Source organism: Triticum aestivum, chromosome 7A (genome assembly GCF_018294505.1).
Source record: "Triticum aestivum cultivar Chinese Spring chromosome 7A, IWGSC CS RefSeq v2.1, whole genome shotgun sequence".
Lineage (NCBI taxonomy): Eukaryota > Viridiplantae > Streptophyta > Magnoliopsida > Poales > Poaceae > Triticum > Triticum aestivum.
The window spans coordinates 206,198,899-206,221,029 of record NC_057812.1 but is presented as its reverse complement, the minus strand read 5'-3'; the positions used below and the strand labels follow the sequence as shown (position 1 = coordinate 206,221,029).

Here is a 22,131-nt window from a genome sequence, read left to right as displayed (position 1 = left end):
GATCCTTAAAGGACCCTTTGGCTAGGGTTTTTCATGCCTCCCGCCGGTGCCATCGCCGGTTTACCTCGTCTCCTATGATCTTAGGACCATGGATGTGTGGTGGATCCCGGCCCTTGTTAGCGGGAGGGATCCGTTTTTTCATACTCTTGAGTTTTGTTGGAGTTTGGAATAAGGTTTCCCCGTCTAGTCCCCTCCCTGGTGGTGTTTGTAGCATCGTTGGAGGGCGTGCGGAGGTTTGTCTCCGACGAATCTCACAGGATTCGGCTGGCGTTTGCCTTCGGTGGATCATGTCTTCGTTCGTTTGTTTTCGTGTGTCTACAGGTTGGATCCTTCTGATCTACACTTCTCTTCATCGGCGGCAGTTCCTGTTCTGGTGCGCTAGTCTCATGGGGTCTTAGCACGACGACTTCTCAGCTGTCTACTACAACAAGGTCTGCCCGCCTTCAATGAGGGAGGGGCAAAGAAGGTGACGCGCCTTCGGCTTGCTCCAGTGCTAATAGTCATCGCTAGGTGGTCTACGGGCCTAGATGTATTTTTTTTTCTGGTGTTTTTTGTACTACCTTGATAATAGATAATAAATAAATCAAAAGTTATCCTTGCAAAAAAAAATCTTCATTTTCGTCCATGTGCATATTTACCGCTGATCCGGTAACAATGGGGAAGACAGCGGTGAGTCCAGCCTCCCTCAACAACAACGATGGCAGTGGGATGAAACTAATAACCCAGTAGATCGATCAGTTTGCTGAGATGGCAAGCAGGTTGAATCAGAGAAAGAGATAGCGGATGGTTAGAACATACTCCCTTTATCCTATAATGTAAAACGATTTTTGATATTACATTAGTGTAAAAAAATGTCTCACAGTATAAGACAGGAAGAGTAGAATGCAGGAAGAGCAAAGTCAGACTAAGGAACATAAGAGCATCTCCAACAGGCGCGCAACGTGCGGCGCGCTAAAAAAACGTTTACAACACCTCCGCAACCAGTTTTTACGCGCCGCGGAGCGCTGGCTCTAGTAGCCGCTGCGAACAATTACGCGCACGCCGCTCCAACAGACGCGGTATATTTCTTCTTCTACTACTCCAACTCGATATATATTCGGCTCCGACTTGTGATACAATAGGCATAGATAGATAATTGTAGTGTCCCGTAACATAGATTTATGCAACACCAAGATACATCAGGAATTTGGGGGATGAGAGGAGGGTACAGGTGAGGAGGAAGAACCGAGGTGAGTAGAATACAGAGAAAGGATGAGAAGTTGCATAGACTAATCAACACTACTCTCCTACACGGCATGACCAGCCTATATACCGGACACACACCCACACGCTTACAGATGGTCCCAGGACCCACCCGCCAGCTCACAGAGCTCTCTCGCCTGGATCTTCTGAGCCAGGCGACTCGTTGTCCGCCAACGCAGGCGTAGGCGTGACACTTGCCGCCGCTTGAGATTGAGCTTCATCCCACAATGAAGAAGACGGGAAACGATGCTTGACCACCTCATAGTTCTCCCATGTGGCGGAATCATCTGGCAGATCACCCCATTTGATAAGCACTTGAGTTGTGGCCCTGTTGCCATCACGGACCATGCGGCGTTGCAGGATTGCTGACGGAAGCTTATCACAGAGCACCAGGTCCGGCGGCGGAAGCTCGCTGAAAACCGGCGAGTAATCGGCCGAGAAAGGCTTTAGCTGTGAAATGTGGAAGACTGGATGTACTTGGGCAGCAACCGGCAATTTCAGGCGGTACGCGACCTCTCCAATTCGTTCCAGAATGGTGTATGGTCCAAAGTATTTGTATGAAAGCTTGTGACAGGGACGATTGACCACTGAGTGTTGTGCATACGGCTGCAGCTTCAAGAGGACCTGCTCACCGACGACAAATTGACGCTCGGTGCGGCGACGATCTGCCTGTGACTTCATGCGTTGCTGGGCTCGCAGAAGATGCACCCTTAGCAACTCCGTGTGCTCTTGATAATCCGCTGCGGTGTCCACAACTGGAGAGGCCGAATCAACAGTGATGTTTGGCATGCCACCAAAGTTGGGTTCTCTTTTGTACAGTGCATGGAAGGGAGAGCACCCAAGAGAGGAATGGTGGCTGGTATTGTACCAGAATTCTGCCATTGCCAACCATCGCCGCCAAGTCTTGGGACGATCCTGAACAGCACAACGCAGATATTGCTCAACACACTGATTAACCCGCTCGCTCTGCCCGTCAGTTTGTGGATGATGCGCCGTGCTGTAATGTAGTTTGGTGCCCACTGCCTTGAACATGTCCTTCCATATGTGACTGGTGAAGATCTTGTCACGGTCCGAAATGATTGACAATGGTACTCCATGTAAACGAACAATCTGATCCACAAACATCTTGGAAATAGTAGTCGCTGTGTAAGGATGATGTAAGGGCAGAAAATGTGCATACTTGGTCAGACGGTCAACGACGACCAAAATCACATTGGCACCATCAGACATTGGCAAACCTTCCACAAAATCCATTGTGATTTCCTGCCATGGAGCTTGGGGAGGTGGCAAAGGCTGCAGAAGCCCAGCAGGTCTAGTGTGTGGATGCTTAGCGTGTTGACAGATTGGGCATTGCTTAACAAATAGCTCCACAGCCAATTTCATGCCTGGCCAGTAATAGAGTTTCTTAGCACGCTGATACGTTGCTTGAATACCGGAATGTCCGCCCACAGCACTGTCATGCAGAGAAGCTACCAATTTAGTTTGTAGTGCCAAATTTTTACCAATAACCAACCTGCCCTTGTACTTGATTAACCCGTGTTCTAGTGCATAGCCCTTGTCATCAGGAGAATGAATGGCTAGTTGCTGCAACAGTGTCATCATTTCAGTATCAGTGTGGTACGAATTCAGAACCTCTTGTACCTAGTCTGGCCGGCAAACTGAAAGGGTTTGGGTTTCAAACCGATGAGCGACACGGGACAGAGAATCTGCAGCCCCATTATCCACGCCACGCTTGTATTTGAACTGAAATTGCAAACCAATTAATTTTGCCATAGCTTTGCGCTGCAAATCGGACGTGACTTGCTGATCAGTGAGATTGCAAAGGCTCTTATGGTCTGTCAAGATGGTGAATGGACCTCGCTGTAGGTACTGACGCCATTTGTCGATCGCCATGATCACTGCGAGGAATTCTTTCTCGTAGATTGATAACTTGCGATTCATAACACCCAAGGCTTTGCTCATGTATGCAATAGGGTGACCCCGTTGCATCAGTACTGCCCCCACACCTGTGTCACAGGCATCTGTCTCGACGGCGAAAGGCACAGAGAAATCCGGAAGGGCGAGAACAGGGGTACGAGCCATCACAGATTTCAATGTCATAAAGGCCTCAGTCGCTTGATCATTCCACTCAAAACCCTTTTTGGTGAGTAACTGGGTCAGCGGCTTGGAAATTAAGCCATAATTCTGCACGAATTTTCGATAGTATCCTGTCAGGCCGAGGAAACCACGCAGTTCAGTCGCTGTTGTTGGTAATGGCCATTGTTCCATTGTTGTTGTCTTCTCAGGATCAGTAGCCACACCCTCAGAAGAGATAATATGGCCGAGGTACTGAATGCTTTGTTGGCCGACGGAACATTTGGTCAATTTGGCAAAGAATTGTGAGTTCCGCAGTGTTTCCAGCACAAGGCGCAGGTGTTGCAAATGCAGGGTCCATGAAGCACTGTAGACCAGTATGTCGTCCAAAAACACTATCACAAACTTGCGTAGGAATGGAGCAAATATTGAGTTCATGACACACTGAAAGGTAGCCGGTGCGTTGGTGAGGCCGAAAGGCATTACCCGAAACTGAAAATGACCATGATGTGTTTTGAACGTTGTCTTTGCTTCATCAGCTGGGCGCATTCGGATTTGCTGGTAGCCTGCCCATAAGTCCAGCTTTGAGAAGAATTAGGTTCCCGCAAGCTCGTCCAGTAATTCATCAACAATTGGAAGTGGGAATTTGTTTTTGACAGTAAGATCGTTGAGACGGCGATAATCGATGCAAAAGCGCCATGTATTATCTTTCTTCTTCACAAGTAAGACCGGGGAGGCGAAGGGACTCATGCTGGGAATGATCACACCGGCTTGTAGCATTTCCATAACTTGTCGCTCGATCTCATCTTTTTTGCAAGGGAGAGTATCGATAGGGTCTGGAATTTACTGGTTGTGCATCCTGTTGCAGAGTGATGGCATGGTCCAAAGATCTCCGAGGTGGCACAAAATTTGGCTCGGAAAACACATCTGAAAATTCGGTTAGCAATGCCTGAAGATCAGGTGCTAGAGGAGACTGCTGCTTGTCCACCGTCGAGAAATTCTCAACTACAGCCAGGGCCCATACTTCATTGTCATCCAACCATTTCACTAGTTGTTCTGCATGCAATTCCTGTAACACCCCTTGCTCTGCAACTACAATTCCTTGTAGGGTAATCAGTTGGTCGTGATACTGAAATTGCATGGTCTTCTCTCCCCAGTGACAGTTCATAGGACTGAAACAAGTGAGCCAATCCATTCCAAGAATGGCATCATATGCCCCCAGCTCAAGGATGCGCATGTCAGTAGAAAATTCATGGCCCTGTGTGCACCACTTCAGTCCTTGTACTTGAGAGTCTGAATGCAGAAACTGACCATTGGCAACTCTAACCGGCACTGCTGGAGCTGCTGTAACAATGCAGTTGGCACGCTCAGCAAAAGATTGGGTCACAAATGTATGTGAGCTGCCCGAATCGACCAAAAGCAACATTGCCTGGCCATCAACAGTAGCCTGCAAACGAATCGTGTGTAACAATTCAGTACCCGCGAGAGCATGTACAGATAACTGACAACATTCCCCAGTTGTGGTTGTTGTTGTTGTTTCATCGAGAAGACTCAGGGCATGAACAACTTCATCAGAAATAACTTCCCCATAGTCCCCCACTTCGATGGTCAACAATTGCCCCGTTCGACGACACTGATGCTCTTTGTTGTATTTGTCCCCACACTTGAAACAAAGACCATTAGCATGACGAAAATCACGAAGCTGACGTTCACGGTTGAAATCATCATTACCAGTGCGACGCGGCCAATCTGTGCGTGGTGTTGTTGTCATAGTTGGCTGCACTGTTGAGGTAGGTGGGTGCTTGGTTGGAGCAGGAGGACGCCCACGAGGCCTGTGTGTCTCTCCTTCTTCTTCCTGGATCCTGGCCAAAGACGCCGCACGCGTGACACTGGAGGGCGCCTGCAACCGTACGGCACACCTGATGTCATCCCTCAGTCCAAGCATGAACTGGGTGACAAACCACCATGAGTTCAGAGAAGGATCGAGAGCTGTCAGATGGTACATGACAGTCTCAAATTGTTGCTTGTACTCGGCAACAGATCCTGTTTGTTTGAGTTGCAGTAACTTGGACAACTGACTGTCATACTCATCTGCACCAAATTCCTCCAAAATAGCTGCTAAAAAATTATCCCATGAGACCGGGCGCTGCCGGCGTTTAAACGCCTGGAACCACATTGCAGCATGCCCCTCCAAGTGCAGACTGGCATGGCTCACTCAATGATGCGCTGGTGTCTTATAGAGCTCAAAATATGTCAAGCACATGTCAATCCACAACTGTGGTGCCTCCCCTTGAAATTTAGGAAAATCCATGCGAGGAGGACGAGCAGTGTATCCACTGTATCCATCATACTCTGGCATCTCCTGGTGTTGTAGTGAGGGCGGTGCAGCGACATATGCACGCGACTGTTGTGGTGTATTCAGTAGCGGAGCGCCGCCGCTGTTGGCCAGTAACGGAGTCTTGCTAGCGATGGGGATGACGAGCGGAGGTCCCGAGGCATGCGCCGCGAGCGACGGCATAGACTTGGTCGATTCGCCGAGGTGGCGCTTGACACCGTCCAAATCCTCGCCGAAGTCGTTGATCTGCTGGCGCAAATCACTGACGTCCTTCCCAATCGCCTTCACCTCGGTCGTCATCACATCAAATTTCGCCAAAATCCCCTCCACCGATTTTTGAAGGCCCTCCATTCGATCCAAAATCAAACCGGTCTGGGCAGAGGGCTTCGACGGTGCCGTCGCGGCTCTTCCTAAATCAACTCAACCCCGCTCAGGATTTTGGGCCGATTCGCCGAAGCAAATCAAGGCACCTTTTGCGATGGAATTTTACGAGTCGATTTTGGATTCGCGAGCGGAGCGATCTAGGCTCTGATTACCATATTGTAGTGTCCCGTAACATAGATTTATGCAACACCAAGATACAGCAGGAATTTGGGGGATGAGAGGAGGGTACAGGTGAGGAGGAAGAACCGAGGTGAGTAGAATACAGAGAAAGGATGAGAAGTTGCATAGACTAATCAACACTACTCTCCTACACGGCATGACCAGCCTATATACCGGACACACACCCACACGCTTACAGATGGTCCCAGGACCCACCCGCCAGCTCACAGAGCTCTCTCGCCTGGATCTTCTGAGCCAGGCGACTCGTTGTCCGCCAACGCAGGCGTAGGCATGACAATAATATAGATAAAAAGATAAATAGATAGTACATAGATAGATGAATGATAGATAAAACGATACATAGATAGTTCATGGCCTCCTTCTACGATAAATAATAAAGCGATAGATGAAAAACTACTCCTCGTCGTCTTCCTCCTCCGACTCCGACGCCGACTCCGCCTCGGTGATATCCTCCTCCACGTCTCAATGAAGGCGTCAAGGTACTGATCGTCGTTGGAGTCCCAGGACGATGCTACTCCTAGGTCGATGTTGAATTGAGGGGCCGCCTTCCGCGTACGCGTGTCATTGCGATAGGCGGCTCGCTCCGCCCTCCTCTCCCCCCTCTCCGCCTTCCTTTGCACGAAGAACTGGCGATCATTGATGACGTCCTGCGGGAAGCCTTGGCACTGCAGTTTCATGGCTTCCTCGTCCATCTCGGCGGGGCTGAGATGGCCTTGGCGCCTCCGATTCTCGCGACGATCCTCGTCAGTGATAAGTCGCGGGGGAGGCGCCAGCTCCTGCGTCGGCACCTCCAGGAAGTTCATGTCCCTACGGGATCGCCGAAGGCACCACGCCGTCGAGTCGTACGCGCGAGTGACCTCGTGGGCGGTGTCGAAGGTGCCGAGGCCGAGGCGCATGTCGCCGGACCAAATCTCGGCGGAGAAGACGCTGGAGGGGCGCGCTAGGACGCCGCGGTACCCGAAACTCCCGGCGGCGCGACAACATAGTGGCGCCGTGGTGGCGAGGCGAGAAAGCGGCAGAGGGAGCGGAAAGAGAGCGGCAGAGGACGCATGGCGAGGTGGAGAGCGATGGGAGGGCGTGTGGCAGACGCTGCATTTTATAAGCGCGCCAAAATTAGCGCGCGCCCGGCCGCTTTTTTGCGCGCTTCCCGCACGCCTGAATTTCCCGCCGCCGCTGGAGCGCATGAAACCTCCCCACGCACATTAAAATCGTCTTTTACCCCACGCGCGAGCCACTGTTGAAGATGCTCTAATAAAGGAGTACAAATTGGAGAGACGATGGTGGACCTTTGAGAGATTGGAGGAGGAAGCAGTATGTCAGTCGGACGCGCCATCTAGAAATCTAACCATGATCAAATATAGAAATAGCCAAATGTATTTTCAAACTAGATGTTGTCTTAATTTTTACTACTCAAAGAAAATGAAAAAAAAAATCTAAGGGGTTGTTTGGTTTGTGACTTTTTTTTGAAGCAAGGCAAAATATTTGCCATTTTCATTGATTAAGATAGAAGTTTTAACAGGAACCCGCCAGGCGGGGGAAAGAAGTCTACTCTCGCGGCATTACATTACAGAGGTGCCTAGCGCCTGCAAGCGCCCAAATACGAGCCTCCTCCTTTATCCTAGCAGTGATCATGGTCACCGTGGTAGCGACATTCCTAAAAACTCTTGCATCACGCTCATTCCAGAGTTCCCAGGAAACAAGCATGAGCATGAAGGCCAGAGCCTTCCTCGGGGGGCCCCTATCTAGGATAGTCTTGAACCACCATTCCTTTACAGAAATTTCGTGGCGCCAGCCTGCAACTACAGCACTGTTTATGCCGATCCATGAAGCCACATTAGCCCAAACACGTTGGGAAAATCTGCATTGGAATAGGAGGTGTGATGCAGATTCAGCAACTTGCTTGCATAAAGGGCAAAGCCCACAATTGGGCCAGCCCCGACGCTGCAGCCTGTCCGCAGTCCAAACACGATTTTGGATGACGAGCCAAGCAAAAAACTTGCACTTGGGAGGAGCCCAGGCTTTCCAAACGGACATGTTCATGTTGCTCCTGAGATGGCCCTCAAACTGCGCCATGTAGGCCGAAGAAGCGGAATACTCGCCACTTGTAGTGAGCTTCCATATGATAGTATCGCAGACATCCGCAACCAGGTTGATCCCAGACACCCTTTCCTAAAGAAGGGCAAACTCCTGGATGTGCCCCAAGGATAGGCCATGTTGGGTGTTTATTTGGCTGACCCAGAAATTGTTCAGGAGTGCCTTTTGAACTGTGCACGTCTTTTTCTTAGAGATGTCGTAGAGAGCGGGTGCAATGTCTTTCGGCCTGATTCCATCCAGCCAAGGGGAGTTCCAGAAGCTCGCAATGCAACCGTCTCCGATGCGAACCATGGTGGCAGCCGCAAAAATGTCTCTGTCCTTGTCAGTACATGGTGTTCCAGTGCCTAGCCAAAGCTTAGGAGGGTCTGCCAACTTCGTCAAAGATTGCCACACCTAAGGTTAGGCAAGTTTGACCAACTTAGATGAGTGTTTGGTTCAAGCTACACTTTAGGCAAGCCACACTTAGGCCTCACATGGCATACACACAAAAAGTGTTGAGGGGCTGTTTGGTTCTAGGACTAGCATTGCCATACTTTGCCACACATTTTTGCCAAACTTGCCTTAAGTTAGTTCATCAAAATGAGAGCCACAAGTTGGCAAGCCTAAGGGAATCTTGCCACACTTTTTGTGTGTATGTCATGTGGGGCCCAAGTGTGGCTTGCATAAGGTGTGGCTTGAACCAAACACTCACCTAAGTTGGTCAAACTTGCCTAACCTTAGTTGTGGCAATCTTTGGCGAAGTTAGTCACAAACCAAACAGCCCCCCATTTTGATTAACTAACCTAAGACAAATTTGGTAAAAATGTATGATAAAATATGACAATGCTAGTCGTAAAACCAAACAGCCTCTAAATACCACACAATGCACCATTGTCTTGTGGTGCTACGTCCTGCCAGTGGGGTGACATCACAGTGGATCGGCGCTTCTAATCGGGATCCGGCCATTTGGGTGGTGGGATGACGTTGGAGTGGATGTGGGCGCATGTCGGTGGGGATGCATTGTGCTTGGGTGGCAGCGGAATTGCTGAGGTCGAGCGGTGGAAGGAGATTTTTTTTACTACAGCAGCGGGTGGCGGAATGGATGAGGTCAAGTGTGGGAGGGGAATTTTTTTACTCTATCTGTGGGCGACCGAGTATATTTAAGAGTTGGGTGAATGTGGAGTAATTTTTTTTACTCCTCTAACGAGTGCCCCTATAAGGAATCGGCTAGGTGCGGTTTAAAGGAGAAAACTTTTTTTTCCTCTAAAGCTTTATAGGGTACGGGTTAGAGATGCTCTTATATCTAGCAGCATAGGAGCTCAGCTGTCAAATGTATCCATCAACTGCCCGTGCCGAAAGGACAGAAGGCATACATCCGGCGCCAGCGGGTGGACACGTTCGGTAACCATGCTACTTTTAGCAGGCGGCAGCGAACCATCAATCAGTTCCACCCTGCACCCCATATAACACACTAACGTCGTTGACTTCCTCCTCCGTCCATCCATTTGCGCCCATCAGTAATCACAAGCTTACACTTGCTCCATCCATTCAGAAAGCTAGCGAGCTAGCTAGCTAGCTCGGACGTTCCGCCGGAGTAGTCGTACAATATGTTGAGGCCACCGCACCGACTCGTGAGCCACCGCCGGCTGCTGGGCACGTCAGCGTCCGCGCCGCTGGCGGGCGACGAGGCAGGTGAGTTGACAAACACTCTGTCCTCGTTTTTTCACTTGAACATGCGTGCGTGCTACTAGGTGACGAACGACGAAGAGCCGAAGACTGAGCTGTTGTGCTGCACGCCGTGTTGATGTCGTGTTGTTGGCTTGTTGCAGCTGCGGCGCATGGCTCCAGCCCGAACTCCGTGAAGATCATGGTGTCCGTTCTGGTGGTGGTCATCTTCTGCACGCTCCTCTACTGCGTCTACTGCTGGCGCTGGCGGAAGCGCAACGGTACGTGATCGACCCAGTACTTCCATTGTTAACTACTGACGTAGAGCGAAGCCAAGCCTGTGCTGATCCGAGGAATTCGCTTCAGCCGTCAGGAGAACGCAGAACGAGAACATGACGCCGCTGTCTAGGTCGATCTCGGAGCTGCCGCTCATGGACCTGGCCTCCATCGACGCCGCCACCGGCAACTTCGCCAGGGCCAACAAGCTCGGCGAGGGCGGCTTCGGCCCGGTATACAGAGTAAGATCAAGCACTCCACTACTGATTAGTAATATATTATGAATACCTTGCGTTCCTCATCGGCGTTCCTCCACTAATCCGAACTTCTGCCGGATCGAAGGGCGTCATGGCGTGCGGCGCGGAGATCGCAGTGAAGCGGCTGTCGGCGCGGTCGCGGCAGGGCGCGGCGGAGTTCCGGAACGAGGTGGAGCTGATCGCCAAGCTGCAGCACCGCAACCTGGTGCGGCTGCTAGGCTGGTGCGCCGAGCGCGACGAGAAGCTGCTCGTCTACGAGTACTTGCCCAACGGCAGCCTCGACGCCTTCCTCTTTGGTGCGTTCTACCTCTCATCTCACCGGACATTCGATTCAGTTTAGGCATGTGTCAGGAGCGATGTGGTTGCGTCAGTGGCCACCTAGATGCCACGTCACCTCCGACGTGTGGCCATGCATATGTTTCACTCTTCCCACGTCTCCACGCTGATCCATCTCTCGCACCTTCCTCTCATCCCTTGCTTTCCCATCAAGCCTCCTCCTTTGATTTGCACAAATACACTAGTATGAAAAACGATACTCCCTTTGTCACATAAAAAAAAAGACGTTCTTTGACACTAATGAAACTGAAAGAGTATTATATTAGGTTGGTTGTAATGGGAAGTATCATACACTTGTATGATACTACATCCGTAATGCATGATATCATATGTTGGTATCATATAGGACTACATTTATTGTCATGCATGACACAAAGTAGCACATCATTTAATATGATATAGTATCATGATATGATACTTAAGCCTCTCTTTCTTCATTTAATTCTATGTCACCTCATCAAAATTACTTAGTTGACGTCCATAATACTACCTATGATACTCTCATTACGACCAGCCTTATACGACGAAGTGCAGTACACATCATTTATTGCGTGAAAGCTGCAAAGCAAGCTAGGGTCGCAACAGATAGGACGTAGAGGATACAGGTAGGGGCAAGAGTTGTGGAGTGTCTTATTTTTTTATTGCAAAAGAGTGATAACCTTATCACACAATAATTCTTTATTAAAATGTAGTAGTAGCAGCCATTCAATAAAAAACACAAGGAAGGTGAAAGTCCAACCATAGTCCACCGATAACTTATTACAGGATCCTTATCCAAAGGGACGATTAGCTTCAACCGGCTGATAACCACGCCGCTTCCGCCTCCTTCAGCGAATGACACGCATCACGTGGTCCTTCACTCCACTAATATCCTTATCATGAGCGAAACACCTCCACACTTTTCTCGCCCGTAGCCAAAACTCACTTTGAGTTAACAACCTGGCCAGCGCCGTCCGCCCGCACGCGCTTCGCCGGCGAGCTGCACCCCTTGTCGCCGCTCGGCGTCCCTCCGCATCTGGCTAACCCCTGCGTCGTGGTGGCCACTAGAGGAGCACATCAAGAAAAGCAACAGCTCGTCCAGGCTTGTCTGCGACGACGACTGTTCGGCGGCGGCATTGAGGAAGATGGCCAAGGAGCGGTCCTTGGTGACGCAGCTGCTCGTTGTCTTGCTTCTGGCGATCCAGCTAGCTGGTGGCGAGATCGCCGAGGTCGTCGCCAAGATGTTTGAGAGCATATTGGACTGCTCGTCCAAGGCCGAACCGTGCTGAAGCTTTTTGGCTCAATCGGCTGACACAAAGCTTCTACCACAACATCACCTTGGCTGCAATTTTTTTTGCAACAAGAGGAATACAAAGAAGAGGCCGGAGATGTTGTTGAAATTTTTGCAACAAGGGTCTTGTTGCGGGAATACAGAGAAGAGGTCGAAGATGGTCTTGCAACAAAGATTATCTTGAAATGTAAGTTTTGTAACAAGGGTCTTGTTACATGAATACAGAGAAGAGGCCGGAGATGTTGTTGAAATTCTTGCAACAAGGGTCTTGTTGCAGGAATATAGAGAAGAGGTCGGAGATGGTCTTGCAACAAAGGTTATCTTGAAATGCAAGTTTTGCAACATGGGTCTTGTTGCAGGAACATGGGCGGGTTGGGGTGGCGCCGTGCTGGGCGCAGCTCTGTCGGGGCAAGGGGCAAGGTTGTTTGTTTCTGCAACAACGCGCTTGTTGCAGGAACTAATGAGGGGGCATGCGGGGGGCGGGCACTACATCAGACGGCTAACAGCGTGAGGATCCAACGGTCATTGATGTGGCGGATATTTTAGAATCATCTGTCGGCAGACGCGTAGCAGCGCCCTTATCCAAACTAACTGGATGTTTTTTCATGATACTGTTTTCCAAAGGCTGCACCCGGAGGTCGGCGCCTCCGCACGTTGCATAGCACCAGCTTGAAAGATAAGTTGTAAAAAAAGTAGAAGTGTTGTTATGTTAAAAAAACCAATCATCATGGAAATTCCAAATTACCCATAGTATGACACACACTCTCACTTGAAAATGCACCTTAAATTTAGCATGAACCCTAACCAGTCAGTTCCTTAATTTTGAGAATTTCACTTCTCTTGGTGTCTGCACCAATCAGAGATGCACATGACGTTCTAAATATGAGTGCCCAGATTTTTATTTTGGTGGGTGCAATAGTTCACGTGTTTCATCACCACACATCAAGCCTGGTCCTTGTGAAAAAATAATGACGGTAGGGGGGGCTATGCATAATGGTACAATTCTAGGAATTGAACGTGGGTGGGAAGACTACACGACTGCATGCCTAAGCCCCGAACTTGGGTGGAGTGCCTTGTCCATAGTGTTTTCTAGAGGAGGATAAAACCCCTGGCCTCTGCATTATTGTGATGCACACAATCTATAGTGTATGAAGATCGAGTGGTGAGTGGCGACTAAATGTAGGAAATATGGACATTCTTCTAGGTAGAAAACAGACATTGCAGCAGGTCATTTTGAGAACTTGAGATAAGGATCACCTTTGTCTCAAAGGTTAGTGGGATGGGCCAAAGAAATTGTTGTTGAGAGGCTGGGTAGAGAGAGATGTGGTGGCTTGGGAAGGTGATTTAGAAGGAAGAATGCCGATGTATGGAATGAGGAAGTAGAAGAGATAGAGGCATGCCTATCGTAATGAATGAGCTATCCCTTTCAGTTTTCCTGTATGAAGAAGATGTCTAAGTAGGATACACTTTTGTTGACGATCTTTAACTAAAGTATAGTCGTGTCAAATTATAAATTAGGCATTCATTGTCAATCATGCACACATAAAAGAGGATATATGAAATCCCCACTAAAATAATATTAATCAACAATAGTATCAAATTTTTAATTGTATCCTTGATGAGCTAATTCATCACTTGTGATATCCATGTGGTATTGAAATTTTTAGACACCAGCAAGAGCGCCGAGCTAGACTGGAATAGCAGGCACAACATCATCATCGGCATTGCCCGTGGGTTGCTCTACCTCCATGAGGACTCACTGCTCAAGGTCATTCACCGAGACCTCAAGCCAAGTAATGTTCTCCTCGACAACAAGATGAACCCCAAGATCTCCGACTTTGGCTTGGCTAGGATCTTCAAGGACGAATGCAATGGTGTCAACACGGGACACATCGTCGGGACCTAGTAACTAGCAATCACAAGCTACTATTGGTAGGTTACAACCATGAAATGCTACATTTATATGCTATTAACCCCAAGTTGAATTATTAATGCAGTGGGTACATGGCACCGGAATTTGTGATGGATAGTGTCTTCTCAGCAAAATCAGATGTTTTTGGCTTTGGAGTCCTCCTACTAGAGATCTTGAGTGGACAACGGAATAGCATGTCATACCTTGAGGAGCACCGACAATCCCTCATCCAAGATGTATGGACATTTAAAACTCTATTCTAGGACCATAGAATAATCTGCTAAAATGCTTCATCTCGTCAACTGAACTTCCTTTTTGGCAGGCATGGAAGTTCTGGATTGAAGATCGGGCAAATGAATTTATTGATCGTGCACTTGGGCAATCTTACTCAAGGGACGAGGCATGGCGTTGCTTCCAAGTCGGCCTCCTCTGCGTGCAAGATGACCCCGACATTCGACCAACCATGTCAAATGTCCTTCTAATGCTCGTCAGTGAACAAATGAGCCTGCCAGCACCATCTAGGCCGGTGAGAAACGTCCCATTGTTAGCGCCATCGGCCATGTTAAGGAGTGAACCGTTGGTTTCTCATAAGTCGATCAACTATGCCTCGATAACTGCTATCCAGCCGCGATGATCTTGTTATTAGGATTTTCATGTACATATTTATTACGAGTCGACTTGATTAGTATTTATTTTACCATATTCGATTATGATCATATCTTGGACTGAAATGTAGTGCAAATGTAAATCACTACATACATTTTTGTACTATAAATGTGCATATTAAGATGTGGGATTTCATGGAGCTCATAATTTAGGAACACAATAGGGAAACATGAATCGAATGTGTCGACATACATAATCTTTATGGTAACTAAACGCATAATAATAATATATCCAAGATCAGCATTGACAAAACACGTGAACTTTGTTTACATACTGTGTCACGGACAAGAATTTGCCCTGCCTCTCCCTCGGCTTCTCTAGATCATTCATGGATCTGCAATGACTATTAATGGCCAAAATGAAGGAAATATGCCCTAGAGGCAATAATAAAGTTGTTATTTATATTTCCTTATATCATGATAAATGTTTATTATTCATGCTAGAATTGTACTAACCGGAAACTTAGTACATGTGTGAATACATAGACAAACAAAGTGTCCCTAGTATGCCTCTACTTGACTAGCTCGTTAATCAAAGATGGTTATGTTTCCTGACCATAGACATGTGTTGTCATTTGATGAACGGGGTAACATTATTATAGAATGATGTGATGGACAAGACTCATCTGTTAGCTTAGCACTATGATCATTTAGTTTGTTGCTATTGCTTTCTTCATAACTTATACATGTTCCTATGACCTATGACTATGAGATTATGCAACTCACAAATACCGGAGGAACACTTAGTGTGCTATCAAACGTCACAACGTAACTGGGTGATTATAAAGATGCTCTATAGGTGTCTCCGATGATGTTTGTTGAGTTGGCATAGATCGAGATTAGGATTTGTCACTCCGATTATCGGAGAGGTATCTCTGGGCCCTCTCAGTAATGTACATCACTACAAGCCTTGCAAGTAATGTAACTAATGAGTTAGTTACGAAATGTAGCATTACGGAATGAGTAAAGAGACTTGCCAGTAATGAGATTGAACAAGGTATGATGATACCGACGATCGAATCTCGGGCAAGTAACATACCGATGACAAACGGAACAACGTATGTTGTTATGCGGTTTGACCGATAAAGATCTTCGTAGAATATGTAGGAACCAATATGAGCATCCAGGATCCGCTATTGGTTATTGACCAGAGATGAGTCTCGGTCATGTCTACATAGTTCTCGAACCCGTAGGGTCCGCATGCTTAACGTTCGGTGACGATTGATATTATGAGTTTATGTGTTTTGATGTAACGAAGGTAGTTCGGAGTCCCGGATATAATCACGGACATGACGAGGAGTCTCGAAATGGTCGAGACATAAAGATCGATATATTGGATGACTATGTTTGGACATCAGAATGGTTCTGGATGAGTTCGGGCATTTACCGGAGTACCGGAAGGTTACCGGAACCCCCTCGGGAGTGTATGGGCCTTAGTGGGAGAGAGAAGGAGGCGGCCTAGGAGCCCCCCCCCCAAGCCCAATCCAAATTGGGAGGGGGGCCCCTTTCCTTCCTCCCTCTCTCCTCCTTCCTTCCTGTCCTACTCCTACTTGGAAGGGGGGAATCCTACTCCGGTGGGAGTAGGACTCCCCTAGGGCGCGCCATAGAGGGCCGGCCCTCCCTCCTTCTCCACTCCTTTATAGACGGGGAGGGGGGCACCCCATAGATGAAGGAAATATGCCCTAGAGGCAATAATAAAGTTATTATTTATTTCCTTATTTCATGATAAATGTTTATTATTCATGCTAGAATTGTATTAACTGGAAACATAATACATGTGTGAATACATAGACAAACAGAATGTCACTAGTATGCATCTACTAGACTAGCTCGTCAATCAAAGATGGTTATGTTTCCTAACCATAGACAAAGAGTTGTTATTTGATTAACGGGATCACATCATTAGGAGAATGATGTGATTGACATGACCCATTCCATTAGCTTAGCACCCGATCGTTTAGTATGTTGCTATTGCTTTCTTCATGACTTATACATGTTCCTATGACTATGAGATTATGCAACTCCTGTTTGCCGGAGGAACACTTTGTGTGCTACCAAACGTCACAACGTAACTAGGTGATTATAAAGGAGCTCTACAGGTGTCTCCAAAGGTAAATGTTGGGTTGGCGTATTTCGAGATTAGGATTTGTCACTCCGATTGTCGGAGAGGTATCTCTGGGCCCTCTCGGTAATGCACATCACATAAGCCTTGCAAGCATTGCAACTAATGAGTTAGTTGTGAGATGATGTATTACGGAACGAGTAAAGAGACTTGCCGATAACGAGATTGAACTAGGTATTAAGATACCGACGATCGATTCTCGGGCAAGTAACATACCGATGACAAAGGGAACAGCGTATGTTGTTATGCGTCTGACCGATAAAGATCTTCGTAGAATATGTAGGAGCCAATATGAGCATCCAGGTTCCGCTATTGGTTATTGACTGGAGACGTGTCTCGGTCATGTCTACATTGTTCTTGAACCCGTAGGGTCCGCACGCTTAAGGTTTCGATGACAGTTATATTATGAGTTTATGAGTTTTGATGTACCGAAGGAGTTCGAAGTCCCGGATGAGATCGGGGACATGACGAGGAGTCTCGAAATGGTTGAGACATAAAGATCGATATATCGGACGACTATATTCGGACATCGGAAAGGTTCCGAGTGATTCGGGTATTTTTTAGAGTACCGGAGAGTTACGGGAATACGTATTAGGCCTTATTGGGCCATACGGGAAAGAAGAAAAAGGGCCTCAAGGGTGGCCGCACCCCTCCCCTTGGTCTGGTCCGAATTGGACTAGGGAAGGGGGGCGCCCCCTTCCTTCCTTCTCCTTTTCCCTTCCTCTTTTCCTATTCCATATGGGAGGTGGAATCCTACTAGGACTAGGGAGTCCTAGTAGGACTCCACACTTGGTGCGCCCCTCCTAGGGCCGGCCTCCTCCTCCCTTGCTCCTTTATATACGGGGGCAGGGGGGCACCTCTAGAGACACAAGTTGATCCACGTGATCATATTCTTAGCCGTGTGCGGTGCCCCCTTCCACCATAATCCTCGATAATATTGTAGCGGTGCTTAGGCGAAGCCCTGCGACGGTAGTACATCAAGATCGTCACCACGCCGTCGTGCTGACGGAACTCTTCCCCGACACTTTGCTGGATCAGAGTCCGGGGATCGTCATCGAGCTGAACGTGTGCTAGAATTCGGAGGTGCCGTAGTTTCGGTGCTTGATCGGTCAGGCCATGAAGACGTACGACTACATCAACCGCGTTGTGCTAACGCTTCTGCTGTCGGTCTACAAGGGTACGTAGATCACACTCTTCCCTCGTTGCTATGCATCACCATGGTCTTGCGTGTGCGTAGGAATTTTTTTTGAAATTACTACGTTCCCCAACAGTGGCATCCGAGCCCAGGTTTTATGTGTTGATGTTATATGCATGAGTAGAACACAAGTGAGTTGTGGGCGATATAAGTCATACTGCTTACCAGCATGTCATACTTTGGTTCGGCGGTATTGTTGGACGAAGCGGCCCGGACCGACATTACGCGTACGCTTACGCGAGACCGGTTCTCCCGACGTGCTTTGCACAAAGGTGGCTAGCGGGTGACAGTTTCTCCAACTTTAGTTGAATCGAGTGTGGCTACCCCCGGTCCTTGCGAAGGTTAAAACAGCACCAACTTGACAAACTATCGTTGTGGTTTTGATGTGTAGGTAAGATTGGTTCTTGCTTAAGCCCGTAGCAGCCACGTAAAACTTGCAACAACAAAGTAGAGGACGTCTAACTTGTTTTTGCAGGGCATGTTGTGATGTGATATGGTCAAGACATGATGCTAAATTTTATTGTATGAGATGTTCATGTTTTGTAACCGAGTTATCGGCAACTGGCAGGAGCCATATGGTTGTCGCTTTATTGTATGCAATGCAATCGCGCTGTAATGCTTTACTTTATCACTAAGCGGTAGCGATAGTCGTGGAAGAATAAGATTGGCGAGATGACAACGATGCTACGATGGAGATCAAGGTGTCACGCCGGTGACGATGGTGATCACGACGGTGCTTCGAAGATGGAGATCACAAGCACAAGATGATGATGGCCATATCATATCACTTATATTGATTGCATGTGATGTTTATCTTTTATGCATCTTATTTTGCTTTGATTGACGGTAGTATTTTAAGATGATCTCTCACTAATTATCAAGAAGTGTTCTCCCTGAGTATGCACCGTTGCGAAAGTTCTTCGTGCTGAGACATCACGTGATGATTGGGTGTGATAGGCTCTACGTTCAAATACAACGGGTGCAAAACAGTTGCACACGCAGAATACTCAGGTTATACTTGACGAGCCAAGCATATACAGATATGGCCTCGGAACACGGAGACCGAAAGTTTGAGCGTGAATCATATAGTAGATATGATCAACACAGTGATGTTCACTAATGAAACTACTCCGTCTCACGTGATGATCGGACATGGTTTAGTTGATTTGGATCACGTGATCACTTAGAAGATTAGAGGGATATCTTTCAAAGTGGGAGTTCTTAAGTAATATGATTAATTGAACTTAAATTTATCATGAACTTAGTCCTGGTAGTATTTTGCAAATTATGTTGTAGATCAATAGCTCGCGTTGTTGCTTCCCTGTGTTTATTTTGATATGTTCCTAGAGAAAATTGTGTTGAAAGATGTTAGTAGAAATGATGCAGATTGGATCCGTGATCTGAGGTTTATCCTCATTGCTGCACAGAAGAATTATGTCCTTGATACATCGCTAGGTGACAGACCTATTGCAGGAGCAGATGTAGACGTTATAAACGTTTGGCTAGCTCAATATGATGACTACTTGATAGTTTAGTGCACCATGCTTAATGGCTTAGAATTGGGACTTCAAAGATGTTTTGAACGTCATGAACCATATGAGATGTTCCAGGAGTTGAAGTTAATATTTCAAGCAAGTACCCGAGTTGAGAGATATGAAGTTTTCAACAAGTTCTATAGCTAAAAGATGGAGGAGAATCGCTCAACTAGTGAGCATGTGCTCAGATTGTCTGGGTACTACAATCGCTTGAATCAAGTGGGAGTTAATCTTCCAGATAAGATAGTGATTGACAAAATTCTCTAGTCACCATCACCAAGTTAATAGAACTTCGTGATGAACTATAGTATGCAAGGGATGACGAAAACGACTCCCGAGCTTTTCATGATGATGAAATCGATGAAGGTAGAAATCAAGAAAGAGCATCAAGTGTTGATGGTTGACAAGATCACTAGTTTCAAGAAAATGGCAAAAGAAAAAAAGGGGAACTTCAAGAAGAACTGCAAGCAAGTTGCTGCTCAAGTGAAGAAGCCCAAGTCTGGTCCTAAGCCTGAGACTAAGTGCTTCTACTGCAAAGGGACTGATCACTGAAAGTGGAATTGCCCCAAGTATTTGGCGAATAAGAAGGATGGCAAAGTGAACATAAGTATATTTGATATACATGTTATTGATGTGTACTTTACTAGTGTTTATAGCAACCCCTCAGTATTTGATACTAGTTCAGTTACTATGATTAGTAACTTGAATCGGGAGTTGCAGAATGAACAAAGACTAGTTAAGGGTGAGGTGACGATGTGTGTTGGAAGTAGTTCCAAGATTGATATGATCATCATCACACACTCCCTATACTTTTGGGATTAGTGTTGAACCTGAATAAGTGTTATTTGGTGTTTGCGTTGAGCATGAATATGATTTGATCATGTTTATTGTAATACGGTTATTCATTTAAGTAAGAGAATAAATTGTTGTTCTGTTTACATGAATAAAACCTTATATGGTTACACACCCAATGAAAATAGTTCGTTGGATCTCGATCGTAGTGATACACATAATCATAATATTGAAACCAAAAGATGCAAAGTTAATAATGATAGTGCAACTTATTTGTGGCACTGACGTTTAGGTCATATTGGTGTAAAGCGCATGAAGAAACTCCATGCTGATGGGTTTTTAGAATCACTTGATTATGAATCAGTTGATGCTTGCGAACCATGCCTCATGGGCAAGATGACTAAAACGCCGTTCTCCGGAACTATGGAGCGAGCAACTGACTTATTGGAAATAATACGTACTGATGTATGAGATCCGATGAGTGTTAAGGCTCGCAGCGGGTATCATTATTTTCTGACCTTCACAGATGATTTGAGCAGATATGGGTATATCTACTTAATGAAACACAAGTCTGAAATATTTGAAAAGTTCAAAGAATTTCAGAGTGAAGTGGAGAATCATCGTAACAAGAAAATAAAAGTTTCTACGATATGATCGTAGAGGTAAAATATTTGAGTTACGAGTTTGGCCTTCAGTTAAAACAATGTGAAATAGTTTCATTACTCACGCCACCTGGAACACCACAGCATAATGGTGTGTCCGAACATCATAACCGTACTTTATTAGATATGGTGCGATCTATAATGTCTCTTATCGATCTACCACTATTGTTTTGGGGTTATGCATTAAAGACAACTGCATTCACGTTTAAAAGGGCACCATCTAAGTCCATTGAGACGACACAATCTGAACTGTGGTTTGGCAAGAAAGCAAAGTTGTCGTTTCTTAAAGTTTGGGATTATGATGCTTATATGAAAAAGTTTCATCCTGATAAGCTCAAACCCAAATCGAAGAAATATGTCTTCATAGGATACCCAAAGGAGACTGTTGGGTACACCTTCTATCACAAATCCGAAGGCAAGACTTTTGTTACTAAATTCGGAGTTTTTCTAGAGAAGGAGTTTCTCTCGAAAGAAGTGAGTGGGAGGAAAGTAGAACTTGATGAGGTAACTGTACCTGCTCCCTTATGGGAAAGTAGTTCATCACAGAAATCTGTTCCTGTGACTACTAGACCGATTAGTGAGGAAGCTAATGATGATGATCATGTAACTTCAGATCAAGTTACTACCGAATCTCGTAGGTAAAACCAGAGTGAGATCCGCACCAGTGTGGTACGGTAATCCTGTTCTGGAGGTCATGTTACTTGACCATGACGAACTTGCGAACTATGAGGAAGCGATGATGAGCCCAGATTCCGCGAAATGGTTTGAGGCCATAAAATCTGAGATATGATCCATGTATGAGAACAAAGTATGGACTTTGATGGATTTTCCCGATGATCGGCAAGCCATAGAAAATAAATGGATCTTCAAGAGGAAGACGGACGCTGATAGTAGTGTTACTATCTACAAAGCTAGAATTGTCGCAAAAGGTTTTCGACAAGTTCAATGTGTTGACTACGATGAGATTTTCTCACTCGTATATATGCTTAAGTCTGTCCGAATCATGTTAGAAACTGCCGCATTTTATGAAATCTGGCAAATGGATAAACAAAACTGCATTCCTTAATGGATTTCTTAAAGAAGAGTTGTATATGATGCAACCAGAAGGTTTTGTCAATCCTAAAGGTGTTAAAAAAATATGCAAGCTCCAACGATCC

At 46.6% G+C, this 22,131-nt stretch overlaps 1 protein-coding gene across 1 annotated transcript; it reads left to right on the top strand.

Annotated features, from left to right (window-relative positions):
* The first annotated feature begins 9,795 nt into the window (after positions 1-9,795).
* LOC123151412 (cysteine-rich receptor-like protein kinase 10) lies at positions 9,796-14,799 on the top strand. The gene is made up of 7 exons (XM_044571134.1): positions 9,796-9,979; positions 10,117-10,233; positions 10,319-10,470; positions 10,571-10,781; positions 13,759-13,996; positions 14,089-14,239; positions 14,326-14,799. The coding sequence occupies exons 1-7, from the start codon at positions 9,895-9,897 to the stop codon at positions 14,635-14,637; spliced, it is 1,266 nt and encodes a 421-aa protein (XP_044427069.1). The 5' UTR covers positions 9,796-9,894; the 3' UTR covers positions 14,638-14,799.
* Positions 14,800-22,131: the final 7,332 nt, after the last annotated feature.